Source organism: Phyllostomus discolor, chromosome 5 (genome assembly GCF_004126475.2).
Source record: "Phyllostomus discolor isolate MPI-MPIP mPhyDis1 chromosome 5, mPhyDis1.pri.v3, whole genome shotgun sequence".
Lineage (NCBI taxonomy): Eukaryota > Metazoa > Chordata > Mammalia > Chiroptera > Phyllostomidae > Phyllostomus > Phyllostomus discolor.
This window is the reverse complement of record NC_040907.2, coordinates 76,007,546-76,027,057: the sequence shown is the minus strand read 5'-3', so window position 1 is coordinate 76,027,057 and position 19,512 is coordinate 76,007,546. Positions and strand designations below refer to the sequence as shown.

Here is a 19,512-nt window from a genome sequence, read left to right as displayed (position 1 = left end):
TCTTGGCCTATGGCCATGGAACAACCACTGCAAAGATTAGTGTGGTGAACTAGCTTTATTCTTCTATGACAGTAGTCCAGGTCTGTCCAGGATTTTCTGTCTTTCTTGCAGTTCAACAGCTATTCCCTTTTTGGTTTTGGCTTTCAATAGTCTACCTTCAAAGGTCTTTTGTTTTCTAACAGTTAAAGAAACTGGCTTGGTGTTACTCTTAGACAATTATGTAATTGTTTACAGATAAGTGAAATTCTCTATGATGGTTTCTATGATGATTCCCTTTATTTCACTGAAGGCTTGTCATGCTGAAGTGATTGATCATAATTTTTTAATGATTGAGAAGATTGTTTTTAAACCAAATAACATTGAAAAATTTATTTTTTTCTGATTTTGTAGTGCATATAATTGTGGATTATGACAAATCTCTTCCCTTTTTAAATATAAGATAGTGGATTTAATGCTTAGTTATGTTATAACATGCTTAAAGAAATACACTACAGAAATTTTCACTTTATTGAAATAATAAAGTATTTTGATAACTTCAAATAAGGACGAAACCATCTCATATAATAATGAGTTTAGAACTTCAAAACATATCACATCAACAACCCTAATTAACCCCAAGAGAGCAGTTTAGTGAAGAATATTTTGAATTCTTAATGTAATATTTATACTTACTGGCTTATTTTCATTATTATAAATGTTTCCAAGTATCACTTTGTTTTATTTAAACTTTTAGGGACATTTTTATGAGTGATTTTCCATGGGGGATATCTTTCCACTTTTATTAAGTGAGCTAGTAGGAAAATTTGATTTGTTTATCACAGTTGATTTAAACCAACCTATCAGTAACACATCTGTTTCATAGAGTTAGGTACACCTGGAACATGGTAATGTGTAATTATTTTCTTGCAGACTTGTTTAGAACAGTCATATTAAACAACTCTCAGCCAGTATTTAATGATCACTTGTTAGGTGCAGACTCTACTCTAAATGCTTTACATGTGTTAATTCATTCATGTTAAAAAATGTTTAAAATACGTGTTTTGCTTCCTTTCTCCTTCTGTTTTCCTTTCCATTCTCCTTAAGGACGGTGTCCCTTAAGACAGTTACTTTTAAGAAATAGCCCAAGTGAGAAATACTAGTAATTTCTATTAAGATTGCCCACTTAACTTATGGAGCTCTCCATTGGTAATAGGAGAAAAAAGAGGAAGGATTCAGGAGACCTAAGTAGTATGAGGAGATAGAGCAGATTCCCCGAGTGGGTGCTGATTTACCTTGAGTGAATGCTCATCATGTTAGGGAATCACAGGTGAATGAATGGTGGGGCCTGCTTCATTGAGCAGATCATGGAGCCACTTCAGGTGAGGAGAAGGTCAGAGAGAACAACCTGCTTTGAGAACCTGAACAACAGAATTTTAAAGACATGGGAAGCTGAACAAGGTGATACAATATGCCAAACAGCCAGCAAGACGATGAAAAACAGAACTTGTAAACAGCAAAGGTGGAATAACTGGATTGGGCTAGTGGCTGGACAAGAAGCCTAGTCTTATATTTCCAAAGAATAAAAGAGAGAAATACGTGTTTTAAATAGCTTCATACACAGGATGATGAGTATTGGCCATATCTTTGAATATGTATGCTAGGTTACTTTATATTTCATGTCAGACAATAGCTTATATTATGTCTTACCTACATTTGTAGGTAGCTTGGACGTCTGATACACATTTATTCTCGGGAGGCAATTTGCTATGAAAACAGCATGGAATTTGAAATTTCATAGGTCCAGCTTTGAATTTCAGCTCTTGAGATTTGAGTTATATTAGGTGTGTACGAAATAAATCCAGCCATTGTTAATAGAGCGAGAATGGTTTGCCAAACTTCAATGTAATCTGGCAACCAGGGACAGTGGACTGGAATGTGCACGCTTGAGCAATGGCAATTTCATTGTACTAGTAAGTGGGGTCGGTAGACCCCATTGAGTGAGCAAGTGTACCATATGGCTGTCTCATTCAAAATGACTGAGAAAGTAGAGCAACGAATAGGCATCAAATTTTGTGTTAAGCTTGAACATTCCTTTGCTGAAGCTATTCAGATGATTCATAAGGCTGCAGCTATGGGCAACTGGTGATTGGCAGCTTCATCCTGACAATGTGTCCAGTCATGCATCACGTCTTATGCAGAATTATTTTGTGAAACATCAAATCACCCAGGTGGCTCAGCCCCACTGCAGCCCAGATTTGGCACCCTGCAACTTCTGGCTTTTCCCAAAACTGAATCACCTTTGAAAGGAAATTGATGTCAGACCATTGATGAGATTCAGGAAAATATGACAAGGCAGCTGATGATAATTGGGATAATTGTTTGAGGTACCAAGGTGCCTAGTTTGAAGGGGACTGTGGTGTCATTATCCTACACACAGTGTTTCTTGTATCTTCTTCAATAAATGTCTTTGTTTTTCATATTACACAGCTGGATACCTTCTAGATAGAACTCATAGGCCTTGAGCAAGCTACTTTATTTGACTAATCCCCCCATCCCTAGTTTTACAGAGAGATACTTGACATCTAACATTGCCTAAGTTTAAGGTGTACAATGTAATGATCTGAGATAGGTATATATTGTACAGTATTTACCACAATAAGTTTTGTTAACATCTACAGCATTTTTCCCTTATCATAAGAACTTTCGAAATGTATTCTCTTAGTGTCTTTGAAATATAATAAGGTATTGATAACCATAGTTACTATGCTATACATCACATTCCCCAGGACTTATTTGTCTAGTAAGTGGGAATTTGTACCTTTAGACATCCTTCACCCATTTCCCCACAAACTCCCCACAAACCCCATCCTCTGGCAGCCACTAATCTGTTCCCTATTTCCATTTTTCTATGAGTTCTGTTTCTCTCTCCCTCTGTCCATCCATGTTGTCGCAAATGGCAGAATTTCCTTTGTTTTATGGTTGAACAATATTCCACTGTGTATATGCATACACCACTTTATTTTTTTATACATTCATCCATCCATGGACACTGGGTTGTTTTCATATCTTGGCTATTGTAAAATAACACTGCAATGAACATATATTCTTTTGAATTAGTGTTTCAGAACTAAAATATTTGTTTTACTCTTGTCATTTAAAAGTATCATTTAAATATGTTCTCTGATTATAAAGTAAAAGAAACACTTAAAATAAAAGAGACCTATGCTAAAAAGATAAGCCTCAGCAATATTGGGATGCAAACAAAAAGATCTCTTCAGGGATTCAGTGGCTCTTGGATAGTAAATTTAACTAATTAAAAATAAATTGAAAAGTTAAAAAACAGAATTATTTCCCAGTAGTCTTTAGACATGATAAATAATGTCTGTAATGAATAACAAGATTTTAAAAGATCAGGCTTTAAAATTTCAGTGTGAGAAAAATTGAACATTGGACATATTTATATATTATTCTTGATTTCAAACAGTGAAAAATATCCAAAAATTTCTGAGGTTGTATTTTTTATGAAAATGCTGTGTTAACTGTTTATTATCATGTCAGTTGAAAGTTAAATGAATATGCCTTTCACTTCCAAATAATGTGGAATGTGTAGGAGATACTAAAATTTCAGTTTTATGATAGCCAAAGAAATGATTTAAAAATAATGATAATAATAATTTTAATAAAAATAATAATTTTAAATAATGATTTAAAAATAATGTGAACCATAAATTTCTTTTGATTAATCATTGTAAGACTTTATAAACTTATTTGACATGGATATATGTATTTGAAGATAATGTTACATAATTGGTACTATCATTCTTGAATAGTCGAAACATAAATAATTGCAAATTTATGTGCCTGTTAGAAATAAATGAATATGAAGTATTATAAATATTTGTTTTTTATATCTCTTGTATAAACTGCAAATGTTACTAAACTAGCACTTTTTTTTTTTCATGTAAGTGTGCACTGTCTCTAAAATTTGAGCCTTATTTATTGCTGTCATTTGAACAGGTGTCTCAATGCTTGTACCTATTGCAAAACTAAACACGCTAGAGGGAATTTGGCCAGTTATCCAATTGATGAACTAGTAGATAGAGCCAAACAGTCATTTCAAGGTAAGTGAGTCTGGAATTATATACAGTTTTAATCTTCCTAGTAAATTATAGTAGTCTTCTAATATAGTCTAATTTACATGTATATTTCTTTAGCTTTCTGAAGGTTTATCAATATTTCAGCTTATCTGATAGAGTCAGTTAATCAGGTTATAATGTTCACATTATTGTTCTTTAACCACTCCTCCACTTTTTATCACTCTAAGGTAAGTGGCATTATTTGAATTTTATCACCTCTCTTTAGAGTCTATGAAAAGACAAAAAATAAAAATGAAATCCATGACCTTTTAATGTGTGTTAAGACTTTTGTGGACTGAATGGTATACTTTTTAAGATTTCTATTTTCCTCCGGTCATTTCTGGACCATTGGAAAAGAGAGCTAATAACAGTTCCCCAGAGTCTTGGAAGGAGAAGGTTAGAGTTTACTGTCATCCAGTAAAAATGGCCTTCCTTATCCATAGGACTATTGGGCTAGCAAAGAATGGTCCTGGAAGAGAGCCCAGAAGAGAATGATTCTTTATGTGACTGGCCAGCTACCTCTGAATCATCACTTGCTGGAAAATGTGACTGTCTAGCTGTTTCTCAGCACATAGCAAGATTTATCTTTTACATGAGTCACAGTTGTGTTGGTTGACACATAATTGCTTAAGCCATAAACTTCCTTTTTTGTCTTTGTGTATAATATATGTACATAACACTGGTGTGCTTTTACACCCAAACAACAGGAGATAATCTATTATCTCATAATCTTGTGGGTTAATAGTCATTGGCGGTGCACTCTTCCTTTCAGCGAGTAACTTGGAGTGCTGCTTTCAGTACTTCACACCCTGAATCTCAGCAAGTATGAGATCCAAGCACATTTCTTTATTTAGTCTATGTAAAGCTGTTATCAACACTAATTTGGAATGTTCCTTATAATAGAAAGAAAAATAACCTTGGTTGATTTATTAACACCTCCCAGTAATTTTTTTCTACTTATATATTCTCAGCCCAATTCTCTCTTTAGTTCCCATTCAAGTTGTGTTAAACAGCAAATGAAAGGAAGCTCTTTGACTCTTTCCGGGACTGTTTTAGAGTGAGGGTGTTACCTAAGGAAAAGTCTGGGCAGTTGTCTTTTCTACCACATCTACTGTAAGGATTTTTCAGAAGGGGCATAAATTTGCATGGAAACCCAGTGTATTTGAAAAATATTCCTTTTCTGACATTCTTATGTGGTTGTATTTTTATGTATCTGTCAGTCAATGGAAATATTAAAAGTATATGATCTATTCACCAAACACTGCAAATTGGAAGGCGTAATACAGATTGATTTCTTTGAGGTACTTTTTCAACATTATGCATTTCTAATGCAACTACATATAACTTATAAAAATCCTCTCATTTTACTCTGAAAATTTGTTTGAAAAATATAAAACTGTTAAACCACCATGTAGGGAAGTGTTCTTTTGGCCTCTTCACACCCCTCGTCATCTATAAACTCTACTAACATTTCGATAGGATTTCTTCAAGACTAGGTATGGACATATTTGTGGATTATATGTGACTTGAGGGAAAAAAAGAAAGGAGTAACCATAGTTTTTATGAAATGATTATAGAATTACTCTAAGTATGTCCAACAAACATAGCTCCCTGGTTTATCTTTAGAAATGCCCCCTGAGCTGTGGTGACACTGAGTGTTGTGCCTGTCAGACTTGTATTGGTAGTTAACATTGACATGCCCACCTGCTTCGGGCCAGTGAACGTGAGTGGCTTATCTGAGTTTCGGAGTGACTTAGTGGCTGTTTATAAAGAAACTATTAGAAGAGATTTATTTAGTATTACTTTCATTGTCATCATTGGTAGATGTATTTATTTCCAACCATGGAATGTTTGCAATGTGACGTTTTTTTCTGTTGTCTTGTTGTTTGTATATTAGAATTGGAACTGAAGGCTAGTTATTGGACTGGCAAGCCCATTGGCTTGATATGTGGAACTGTTACTAAAATATTGAGGTCATGACTTTCTTAGAGAAGCCATTGTATTTAGGAAAATTTTAAGTTGTAAAGTATTTGATGCCCTTTGCCAGAAGAGAGTTTGACTTTAAAACAGTGGTCTGCTATTTATCAGCCACAGGATCTGAACAAGGTGCCTGACCTCTCCAAGCCATGGTTTTCTTATTGCTGTGACATTTAGTGTTGTTTCCTGTAAGAACTTGAGATAACTTATGTGAATTGCCTGTGTCCTTATTACGAAGGAGACATGTTACTTAAGCTGAAGGAATTAAAATGAATCCAAATGGAGAAGTCTGATCAAAATCAGTTCCAATATTGAGAATATTAGAACATCTGTAACCAACATTAATGGGTAGAATCAAATGGCAGATTTTCTTTTGCTTGTAAAATATATTTTATGAAAAATGTCTCTGTAGATGGGAACTATTTAGTATGACAATTACCTTTCATTTTCTTAATTGTAGAAAAGCAAATTCATGCTAAGAATGACCTTATAATCTCTTTCTACTATAGGAAGTAATAATCTGTAGCTCACATTTTGAAGATATTGGATTAGTTTATTATCTTTTTTTTTCCTGCAAAAGGCAGTGAGATTTTAACGGTCTTATAAAATTTCCATTTTGGAGCTTTAACATTGTGAAGAGTAATTGTGCAGGTAAATATAGAGAAGAAATAGCCCATTTTCTTAGTTTTACAATTTTTGCACATTTAGGTCTTTAGTAACTGAATTTATAGGAATATTCTGTGGGCTACAACCCCTTAAATTCTGCATTATATTGTTATGAAATTATCTGTCCTATAATGAATAATGAAAAACAAATATTATTCTTTGAAAGGTTATGTTAAGATGAAAGAGTTTAAATATGCTGCTAATAAATTTTAGTGCAATGTTTAATGTTAGTGGAAATTAAATTTCCCATCGTGAAAATTACATTTGCTCTCTCTTTCTTTTTCTTAAAAATTTTAACGACTTTGTGCAGAAATACAAAATGATTTTTAAAAACTCTAAACCAATTGTGGAATGGGAAATAGAACCCAGGTTGCCTGTCATGGTATAATAAGATCACAATTTCTTTCTGAATAACAGAATAGCATATTTACAAAACATTTTATATTCATAAAAATGTATTCCTTAGTAGTCTAATGAATGCAAAGAGATTAAGGGCCAACCCAAAGGCAGGGGCACATTTAGAAGTAATTCATGGAATCATTCCGAATGTAAAATGGTTTCCCAAAGCACTAAAATATGCTGATTATGCAATCAGGTAGAAAAAAAAAAGAGAGAGGAAGGCAGCTTATTAACTTTTATATGGATAGCATTAAAGTCAAATTTATTTATATTTTGGAATAGACATTTGTTTACCTTTTACATATATGTGATTGTATATGTGTGTGTTTAATTTTTATTTAATTGGTTTCCTCGCTTTTTCCTCCCTCTCACTGAACCTAGTCCCTTGGACGTTTTCTTCGCCTCTTTTTACTTTCTCAGTGTGTTTATCATTTTTGTGGGCAGTTCTGCATGTGAGTATAAGATTTACCAGGTAACTTCTGGGTATCATCTCATTGTTTTAGCAGACTGTTGGGAAACCTTCCCCCTTACTTCCTAACCTTTGTCTAGATTTAGGTTTTAAAAATTCCTAGGCACTGCAGTGTCTGGGGGCTGAGGTTTGACATGGTTGCATTTTAGATATCTAAAAAAACATGTCAAGCAGTGACCAAGATTTTTATTGAGGCCAGAATGAATTTACAAGCTAGTGTTTTCTAGCATATTTGTATTGATTTTTCTCTAGCAGCTAATCAATCAGTTTCAGTTGTATAAGTGATGGAACAAACCTTTTTAAGTGTGCTGGGTGAGTGGTGTGGAAACAACACCTTTCACTGCTGTCTCTGGAATCAAAATGTAGAGATGATGGATGAGCTGTTTTTGTAGCTATCGTGTGCTTTTCTAGATTTCATTTGTGTGTTGCTCCTTTTTTTCCCCCTCATAAATCTGAAAAGAACCTGCAAGCTTTAAGTGGTATAAACCAGTTATAGAAAGGTAAATTAGGGTGAAATATTCAAAGCAAGGAGAAAATTTTTTGATGCTTAGTGATTTTAGTATTAATGTTGGAATTTAAAAAATGAATTCTGTTTTATTTCAAGACTTGCAAAGAAAGATACCATCTATGGTGTACAAGATTAATTGTGAAATGCAACTGGAAAGCATGGCTTCCTGCCCTTTTAGACCATAAAGAGTATGAATAATATTTGATTTTTTGATATATGAACCTCACATCGTTGAGTTGTATGGTTTACATCAAGCCACACTAGACTGATCATCTTTAGCAAGGGTTACTGTGTGTTAAGATTAAAAAGAGACCAAGAGTTGCATCCTTTTAATTTATAAGGTCGTTTTAAATCTTTTTTATTCAATTAATTTTTTCATTTGTGCTATGTTCAAGTAAAATTGAAAAATCTATTTCTTCTAAAGGATTAATAATGTTAATTCACATTTTTTTGTATATCATCACCTTCCAAAAGAAGAATTTTCAGCAGCTTACCTTAAATGATTGTATGTAATAGACCATGAAAATAAAAGCTGTGTAAAATGCTGTACTGTGTTTGGAAAGAGGGAAGATGATTTTACTAACTGATAAATTCTGCCTTTCCAGAAGAATAATGAAATAATGTGGTTTATATAATTTGAAATGCGTGTGTAAAAGGAAGTATATAGTTTATAATGAGAAATGTTCATATTTCTAGGCTGTAAACACTAAGAATTATTTTTATACACCCTTTTCTAAGAGACATTGAATAATAAAATTGAAATGCCTTTAGCTGCTAATGTATAGAATTTCAAGATATAGTCTCTATATGGCCTTTTTTCTGTTGAATCTTAAAAACACCACCCAAAATAATATTAATTTATAAAATAATTTTAATGGGACAGCTAAATAAATGCATATAATGTATATAACTTAATGGGGGACATGGTGCCTAATTTGTTGTTTATCAGATATTCAGTTTAAATAAGCTGAGATTAATCTATTTGATTTTGGAGAATGTTAATTAAGCTATCCATGGCAATGCACAGTATAACTTACCTGGCTTTTGTCTATTCAGATCTCTCAATTTCTAAGTCAGTGGTGTTCAAACCTTTCCGCAAATGAAATTTGAAAAGTATAAACAGAACAGCCATGGTTAAAGTAGATGTGGAACCCTATTTAATGAATTTACTTTTTTTAAAAACCTCTGAGACCTTTCCTTAGAATCTTTAGGATCCAGCCTAAATTGGTTGGTTTAGATTAGTATTTCTCTGGTGTATTCGTTAACACACCAACTCAGGGGTGGCAGACATTTTCTTAAAGGATCAGCTAGTAAATATTTTAGGCTTTGTGGACTATGTGTATTCCAACTGCTTTTTTCTGTTCTTGTAGCATACAAACAGCCATAGATTATCAATGAAGGGGTGCTGCTGTGTTCCTGCAAAATTTTGTTTATAAAAGGAGTTATGACGAGAAGGTTCAATAATCAACTTTGAGGAAAGCTAAGTCAAATAAGAGTCTTTGTGGAAGAACTTTCCATTGTCTTTTTTTTTTTTTTAAGATTTTTTCCGGTGGAAGAATAGGTGATTTTGTTTTTTAGATTTTTTTTTCAAAGATTTTTAAAATTTATTCATTTCTAGAGAGGGAAGGGAGGGAGGGAGGGAGGGAGAGGGAGAGAGAGAGAGAGAGAGAGAGAGAGAGAGAGAGAGAGAGAGAGAGAGAGAGAGAGAGATGGAGAAACATCAATGTGCGGTTGCTGGGGGCCGTGGCCTGCAACCCAGGCATGTGACCTGACTGGGAATTGAACCTGCAACACTTTGGTTCACAAGGCCTGTGCTCAATTCACTGAGCTATGCCAGACAGGGCTTGTTGTCTTTTTTTTTTTTTTTTTTTTTTTTTAAGATTTTGTATATTTTTAGAGAAGGGGGAAGGGAGGGAGAAAAAAAGGGATAGAAACATCAATGTGTAGTAGTCACTAGTGCGCCCCCTACTGGGGACCTGGCCTGCAACCCAGGAATGTGCCCTGACTGGCAATTGAACCGGTGATCCTTTGGTTCACAAGGCCTGCGCTCAATTCACTGAGCCACACCATCCAGAGCTTTGTTGTCTTTTATTTGCTAAGATAGATTATAAGTCTATAAGAGAAGTATGTAGTTTTTAGGAACTAATGTTATCTAGAAAAGATCATTGTCTCAGTTTGGCTCTTCATTTTGGTCACTTGGCAAATTTATAAATCCAAAGCCAAACTTATGTCTGGGGGCTGCATTTTCTAAAATACTCTATAGCTAATTTTAATGTATAGGCAGGGTTGAAAACTAGAATTGAAAACCACTAGTTTAGATAAATTTGGTTGAAGCTATAAAATAAACTCTTCCAACCTTTGCTAGGAGGATTCTTGAGGAAGAAACCCTGGTTGATTAGTAAAGAATGAGCCTGGTTAGGGAGGTTGGAGGGGCAGTACGGTGTTGTCAGTTTGCTGGCCCACCCTGATAGTCAGTGGGTGGTTTTGAAATCCAAAGATGCTTATTTAAGTTAAAAGGCTCAATTATTTTTGTTATCTCCAAGGTATCACAAAAGAGTCAACTGTACTCTGTGGGAATTGGAAAAATGGAAAAGACAAGGTCCTTGTCTTCAAAGAACTCCTCCTAGTTTAGAAAGACAGAGTAGCTTGCTGGAATAATGAATATTAAAGGACATAAAAGCAGGAAGCAGGACTCCAGATAACAAAATCATTGAGCCTTCTAACTTAAATAAGCGCCTTTGGATTTTGAAAACATCCCTTATCTATGTAGGGTATTATCAGCAAATTGACAATACTGTGTCCACCTTCCCTACCTCCTGGTATTTACTAATCAACCAGGTTTTTCCTCAGAATTGTCTCAATACACAATTCTTATTAGCCACTACCATTAGATTATACTTAGAATTCTAGATGAAATCTACATGCTATTCTGAATTTTGAAGTTTATGTGATGCTGCTACTGAAAAAAAGGGGTTCAGCTGCCTGCCGCTACAGAAGCCAAATTCTTAAGGCAGAGGCTGGTGAGAAAGGAAAGAGGTTTTTATTTGGATGCTGAATGATCTGGAAGAGTGGGGGACTCCCTGTCTCAAAGCTCATCTCCTCCACAAAACCCAGACAAAATCCTGTCGTCCTCAGCAAGACTGAAACAAAAGGCAGTGCCCAGAGTTCCTGTGTCTGCTCCATTTTGAAGTACTGTCCTTTGGAGCCCGAGGCGGTTGCTGTGTGGTCAAACAGGTAGTTTAGCTTGTTTCCAGATGTTGGGTGGCTTTAGGCTCTGTCATGGAGACTGTGTGTGGAGCTGGCACAGTCACGGCCATGCAGCTGCTCAGACTGCAAGGTTCCGTGCTCCTGGGCTGAGAATGTGTGAATGCACCAGCAAATGTTTCACCAGCTCAGAGAGACTGAGAGACACTCGCTTGTGGAGGCCATAGACCATGCGACTGCTAAGGTCATGTGGCCCATGGAGAAGACAGGCCAGTGTGCCTCCCTTGCAGTGAGTGATAAGCAAGAGTGTGTTTCTTTGTTCCCCTGTTTCAGGTGTGGGATGATGTTCTCAGAATCACCAATTAACTTTCCAAACCTTCCAGCTTGGGGTGGGGTACCAACCAATCTCTTCTTTCCCCAAGCTAGACTGACAGGCCTCTTTAGTCTAGCACTACCCCTGCCACCATTTTGACTTCTGTTGCACATATACCTACCATTCCCTAAACCCACCCCCCAATCTGGTACTGGAAGGGGGTAGGAAGGCTTTTTTTCTCTTATCCAATTACCTTGCTAGCATTTTGCACACTCAGTGTAAAAACCTCTCCCTCCCCCCATCATGGCTGATGGGGGGAGATTCTGGTGGTGTTTCATCAACTCTGCACCTCCCATGCCCTAGCACCCCCATGCAGTGAGTTGCCAGTGGGCACTCACCAGCAGAGAAAGGAAGGAACCCTGGAAACTCCACACAGCCTCTCAGGCATCACTAAGGGTGGCCTCAGCGGGAGGGGCAAGGCAGGTGCAGCCAGGAGGAGGACCTCCATACTGATGTGGAGCATATGCAAAGCATGTGCTTATTCACCCTGGCAATGAGGCCTCCCATTCAGAAGTGAAACTCAGTGTCCTCACCATGCCTTGAGCAATTCATGAAGGCATTGACTGGCTACACACCATGCCCACAGAGCTTGGACCTCTGACCTCCATCCCTGAGTGGGGCAGCTTGGTTCCATTCCCATTGCCCAGCTCCATCTCCCAGGGTGGTCCCTCCTGTCCCCCACTCTCAGCCTGCTCCCAGTGACTGTGTCAGTGCTAGAGGTCTATGAAAGAAAGACACCAAATAATGAGTCTTTTGAAGCACCTATTGGAATTATAGAAGTGTTATTTTTTCCCATTTATTCAGCAAGTATTTATTGAGCATTTATTTAGAAACCATTCATGTTTTTACTAATAGGCACATGGTTTAGAAAAGTGGGGATAAGAGTACATTATTTTAGTCAGTCTTTGACTACTTCTTCCAATAAGATAGGCCAGTAGGTAAGGTTTGCTGATAATTGAGTAAATAGCTTACCCTTGCTTTAGGAAACAAGCATTGAGTCCGAAGGCTGTTTTACAGAATGACGTTTGTTCAAAAGTCTCTGAGTTTTCATAGTTCAGAGTACATATAATCCAAAATACAGAAAATTTGGAGCTTCTGGGAACACCTTCTTGTATCCATTTTTGGGGAAATAAGAGTAATTAACCCTCTACTGTTACTGAAGATTTTTATTCTTTTCCTTTATTGTGTTCTATAAAACAACTTGCAAATATGCAAATAAGTATAACATATTTACTTAATTATAATAAATAATGAGACCTGGGAAAACAGGTCAGAATAGCAAAAATCAAGGCTTGGTGTGGGTTTAGAGCACAGGAAATTAGACCACAGTCACATAGGCAGTTTTGACTCTGAACTTTTTGAAAGCTTACTATATATAAGTGAAAAAACCCCAAAACACCCAGCTTGGTATTAGATTTGAAAGAAAATTTTCACATGGCCTTCATATAATGAGTATTGAGAGATGTAGTATGTCTCAAGAACATCACTTTAATACTCAAATTCACATATTGTGTTTCTTAAAGTTGTATATTTTGGCATTCCTTGTTAAAACTTGCAACCATGCCCTGAAAAACATAACACTCTGAAAGGATTTCTTAGGAGGCTGAGACAATACATTCCAACAAGTGTTTGTGACTCTCTAGTGATCTATCCTTCCTCACTTCCACAGCCTTTGGGCTCCAGAAAGGAGTCCTGTTACAGAGGCTAATAATAGCTCAGGGGTTTGCTTGCACATACTAGGTCGTTTTGTGGGGTGATACAGCTGAGTGCAGGAAGAAGATATTAGAGTTTGTCTTTGTACTTTCTCTTCCTTTAAAACTTTATTTTTTATATATATTTTGTATTGTACATAATGTATTAGTATGCTAGTATAGAATACAATTAATAATTGTATATGCAGATATATCTTAAATTCTTTTTTATTGTGTATAGTTAAGATTTAATTGCTTATTAATTATGTCATTCTGTACATTTTTAAGTAAATGGACTTTGAGAAAATATGCTTATTCCTAAAATCTTTAACAATCATTCAGGAAAGTGATTTTTCAAAATGTGGATACCATTAATTTAGAGAATGGATAGCCTGCCCGTTTTCCACTATAAACCTAATTCTTTCAGCCAGGCATTTGAACTAAGTAGGGCAGCAGAGTTCTTTGCTCTCTGTCAAGGTCCTAAGATGCCCATATTCTCTTTTGATTGAGTGCAAATCCATCTGCTATTGAGATCAAATGAGCAAATAATGAAGTTTATGCCCTTTGTAGGAAAACTGAAGTACTTGAGAAAGATCCTTGCCATGCATCTCTGCTCAGAGGTAGAGAGGTTATCCGCGCAGCACGTGTTCGCCCTTTCTTCCATCTGTGTTTTAGGTCACTGAAGGCTGGGCCAGGGGCATGGGGTCAGGCAGCTGTGACAGTTGTAGATGGGTTTAGTATGTGCTCAGTAAGTGTTGAATGAGTAGCTAATCCTGAATTGATTATGCCTGATGAAATTCTATGTGCAACTTGGAACCTATAATGATAATGTAGCCTGGAAAAGCTGTATGTCTGAAGTGGGCAAGAGCTATTGCTTAGTGTCATTGCTCCTCAGGCACAGTTGAGTACTGGGTCTTAAAACACAGGCTGGATTTTATGACATGAGGTATTTAGTGGCTTTCCAAGATTTGCAACAGAAAAATTATTTACTTATAGAAATTATTTCCTGATGTTAACAGGTATCTTTCATTTCACTAAATGGGTATATCCAATTAGACCCACTTAGATCTAGTTATAAATAAATATATATTTATATGCTTTGATATTTTTCTTTTACAGAACAGAATTCTGCAAACAGTTTTTTGTGACAGAGGCACAAAAGTTAACCAAGGGTTTGCTTTCAGAGTTTGAACCAAGGCTGATCTGTCTCTGGGATCATTTTGGTGAACTTTAAAAGCTGCATGTTAGTTTTGGAAGGTTGTTTAATGGAATTTTAATGGCCCTGGAAAGATGTGAAAGTGATACTGCTACCTGGTGGTTTGTAAACCTGACCTTTGAAAGATGTTTTCTGGGCAAAAGTACTACTTTATGATGCCAGCAGCTTTTATTGATTCTGCAGACTCTGCAGTTTTCTAACACTGGCTGTCAATTCATTCCAGCTGAAAAATTATTAAATTTCTTCTCCTGCTCGTGTGGATATTAAAGTGCAGTAAACATACTTGCACAATGTCAGGTACGGTGAGCACAATTTTCTGCATGAAAAAAAAATGTTTGTTAGTGAGACCTTGGCTGCTCTGCAGAGGTTATAAATTTTTTTATTTCTTTTTATTTGTTGCTCTCAGTTATATATTTTATTTCTCTTGGTGAGTTCCAGCATGGTTCTTGTTATTTGTAATATAAGAAAGTAAAGTTTAATTTAGATTGCTGACTTTAAAAAATATGCCCTCTAGTTAATCATTTCTGATACCGTCAACAAAACAAGGGTGAGAACCTGGGTAAGAGGATTTAACCAGTGAAAATGCCGTTGAGGTGTAATGAGAAAGACCAGAAGAAATTATGAGCTGAATGAATAAGGGAAGAAATGAATGATTAGATGACCAGACACTCCACGTGGATCTTTTTGATTTGTTGAATTTTGGTTAAGGAAGGTAAACAATGGTGAGATAGTAACCATTTATTGGTTACTATCCAATAACCAATTGTGGGTCTTAACCTTCACTGTTTCTGAGAATAATCTCTGGACCTGTGTGTGTGTGTGTGTTGGTGGGGGGGGGGGGGTTCAAATACAAATATCTGGCCAGATCCCCAGTTCAGTTGGTCTGCCACAGGTCCAAGTATTTGCATTTGCAAGTGAATCCAACTAACTCAGATTCAGGTGTGTGAGAACCACTTCTAGAAATTTTTGTCTAGAGAACTTTCTTCATTAAATATACTGAGTCATTTCATCAAAATATTCAGTGGAAGTGGAGAAGAAGCATACTATTTATGTGACGAAGTAATGTAAAAATCTGGGCCCATTTTCCCAAGTAAAAGGAAAAACCAACTCCACTTTTCCCACACCAGGCCTTTCATCAGGTTACATGGGGTGCTTTCAAACACAGTTTCCTAGGCTCCACCTCAAAGATATTCTGATTCTGTGAGCTAGGCTAAAGACTGGAGATGTTAATTTTTTTAAAGCAGTCTAGTTCTTGTTGATCTCTAAGTTTATAGAGATTTTTTTTCCTCTGTAAGTATCACTTGTACAGTTTGAGTTGGACCTTTCACTTCAGAAAGAATATCACACTGTTAAATGACTGAGATATGGGAAACAGAATCATCACTATTTGAAACATTTGATAGACTAAAACTATTTTGTATCTATCTTTGGAATTGTTGGATTCTGTTTCAGGAATAGCCTGAAAATCTGAGAATTTACTTTTAACATAATAAACTATATAATGAAGACTTCTCAGGAGAATCTGGAAGCCACCTGGCTTTCCCTATTTCGTTTCCTACCTGGGCCTGTAGTTTCAGTTACAGGTTTCTGAGTAAATCAGAGAACTGCAGAGTAGGAGGAAACCTTTTCTATCTCCTGTAGCCCTTCATTTGCAGATGAGGAACATGAAGCCTAAGGAGGGTGAGAAACTCCTGTAAGCTTCGGCCCACCACTCCTGTTCTCTTACCACTGCACGGTGGCTTCTCAGCTCCTCATAACAGTTCTTAAATGTCTGCTTGGAAAGCTAATTCAGGGTGTATGGGGGAAGAAGGACATGTAGTAGGAGAAATTTAGGGAAAGAAAATTTGTGGACTGGAAGACTAAGTAGTGGTGGCTTCTCAGCAGAGGAAAGACTGAAGTCCACAAAGGGTGGTTTGCATATGGAGGAAAATACAGTTCCACTTTGGCTCAAAGTCCGTGAGGTCCCACAAGATCGAACTGCCCTCTCCATTCCAGAGATCTGGTCACTCTGTCTCTCTAACCTCCTGTCATCCAGCTGTTCTTCCTTAGTTCCCAGAACATAGCACTTGCTCTTCCCGCTTTGTTGAACGGCCTTACCTGTGGTGTTTGCATGACTGTCTCTTTTGTATTAAAGTATCAGCTTAAATATCCCCTTCTCACAGGGTCCATCTCTGAATAACTTTTAAGGGAGTCTTCCCTTTTATTCTCTGTCATACCATACTGTTTATTTCCTCTGAAGCATTTATGATAATTTCTATTTTATAGTTACCTGTTTCTTCATTTCTTTTTTTAAAATAAAAAAATCATAGTTTATATTCCTCATTATTTTGTATTAGTTTCAGGTATACCGCATAGTAGCTAGACAATCATATACTTTACGAAGTGATTTTGTGGTATTTCCAGTGCCCACCTGGCCCCATACATAGTTGTTAAAGTGTCACTGACTATATTCCCTGTGCTGTTGCTGTACTTTATATTCCCATGACGGTTTTGTAACTACCAACCTGTACTTCTCAGTCCCTTCCCCTTTTTGTTTAGTTCTTCTTTACTCTGAGGAACTAGTGAGAATGTCTATTTAGTTCATCACTGGAGTTTGGAGTGTGGTGTAGCACAGGGGATCTTTTGGGTCCATAATAAATACTCATTGGGGAAATGTGTAAATAAAAATGGTAACTTATAAGTTGATAGAATTCTGTGAAATTTAGATCTATTTAAAAATGTTCTTCACAATAAGATCTGCTATTTTAGAGAAAAGCATAAATAACATCAGTTTCCTAAAATGGTTTTCTACATCTTATCTTACTAGGAAAAACACATTTACTTTTCCTAAACCCCCTGCAGTGGGCGTGAAGTCACTGCTTCAGCGCTGGAGTGGGGACAATGCGGTGTTTCAGGAGCGTATGCTGGGGGGAGGGGTGCAAATGCGCCGGAGCGCACGTACATGTGCCGCCTGTGTACACCCGTGTACCTGATGAATAGAAAGATCAGAGCCCAGAAATGTGGTGGAACCTAAAGTCCAAACCCAGAAGGGTAGCCCAGAAAGTCATTAAAACAAAGTCATAGTTCGATGCTAGTGCATTAAACTAGAAAAATAGAGAGAAAATAAACCCAAACACATGGAGTCCCTGCTAGTTCATTAGAATGGAGCCATGTTGCTTGTCACTTGCAGAGTGTTGGACCTGACTCAGGTTTAAAGATTATGTGTGCAATGGACAAAACCCACTTTTGACATTAAAAATATTTGAAATATTTAAGCTTAGTTGACTACTTATACATTTCATAAACCTATTTTAAAATCTAAGATTTAGCAGATCTGGCGAATCAATAGTTCCTGTTCTCTTCTCTTGTAATAGCATGTGGATAAACTATTGAAAAATCTTGTGGACAATTACTTGGCAGCTTCCATTGAATCATGCCTCCAAGAATCATGCTTTATATGGACAGACCCCTTCCACGTGACTGTCCACTTGGCCATATGTCTGGCTGTGGTCAGTGGAGTATTACTTAGAAAACATGATATGAACAGAGGTTTGATAAGTAGTTGCATGGTAGGGCTCGTTCTTGTGGAGTGTTACTTGGAGCTCTGAGCCACCATGAAAGGAGGTCTGGATGCGCTGTGGGCAGTATCGTGTGGACAGAGAGAGGTATGTAGGCAGCCCGCAGATATTCTAGCTTCCTAGCTGAGAGGTGAATGGAGAAGCCACACTGAATGTTCCAGCCACTGCGCTGATCAAAAGAACCACCTAGGTTGCAGGATTATGAGCAATGATAAATTATTATTTTAATGCGCTAACTTTTTGTGTTGTGTATTGTGCAGCAACAAGTATATTAGATAGTTTTTAAAATGTGTTTTAATATTAAAATGTCATGATGCCTTTATTATCTTTACATTACCTTTTAAGATTAGCCATATATCTAGGATTGTTTTTCATTAATCTAAATATATTGGTAATAATAGGATTGTGGCTTAAATAATTACTGGCATATCACCAGGAGCTAAAGAATGGAGAGAGGTAAAACATCACAGAGCCATGTAGTTTACCGTCTGTAATCTAGTAAGTAAGCCAGTGATAACCGAGTGATAACAGTAGTCATTCATACAAAACCTAAGATGCTCTGGCATTTTGGTTATGAGCAGAATGTGTCAAATTCTGCTTCCATAGTTTCTTAGCTCAGTGGCCTTAAGAAAGCTGTTTATTTTTTCTCAGCCTCAGTTTTCCCATCTGGAAAATAGGGATAAAGCATACTTATCAGATAATCAGCATGAATATTAAACAAAATGACTCAATGCTAAGTCTGTGATACTTGGAGAATATTTAATAAATGATTGCTTACTATTGTTGTTCTTAACAATAATAATAAGAGGGCAAGAAGGAGGAAGAGACATAGCAGAAAATAAGCTATCACCTAAGAAAATGCTGTTGCCATTTTACTTTATTTTTTTGCTTTCCAACTCTGTTCTGTATGTGTTTGTGCATACACCACATGCTTTCACATGCCTGTGACACTTCTCACATTTTAAGGTGCATATGCATGACCTGGGGATTTTGTTCACATGCAAATTTTGTTTCCTAAGTCTTGGGGAAAGCTGAGAACCCTCACTTTCAGCTCTCAGGTAGTGCTGGTACTGGCTGGTCCTTGGATCACACCGAGTAGAAAGAGCCTATAGGGTGACATGATATTCATGACCTTTCATGTTTTGGCTTTAATCTCTTCTTCAGCCATTGTCTCTCACCATTCTGCACCACATAATTTGTTCTTTCAGTGCCAGATGGTTTTCTTTATACAACTGTGATAGTGCTTACCAGGTTTAAAGTGATTTGTTTAAATATTCATAACCTCTACCTCCTCTGTGATAAAGGACTGCTTGTGTATTACTTAGCTTGATACCGCA

The 19,512-nt window shown here is 36.5% G+C and overlaps 1 protein-coding gene across 3 annotated transcripts in view; it reads left to right on the top strand.

Annotated features, from left to right (window-relative positions):
* Nucleotides 1–19,512, top strand: part of CDKAL1 (CDK5 regulatory subunit associated protein 1 like 1) — a 649,842-nt gene that overhangs the window by 306,774 nt on the left and 323,556 nt on the right. For all 3 annotated transcript variants that reach the window (XM_036026451.1, XM_028511592.2, XM_036026452.1), the window contains exon 9: nt 3,997–4,100. In XM_036026451.1, the coding sequence (XP_035882344.1) occupies nt 3,997–4,100 (104 nt within the window). The remainder of the gene's footprint in view (nt 1–3,996; nt 4,101–19,512) is intronic.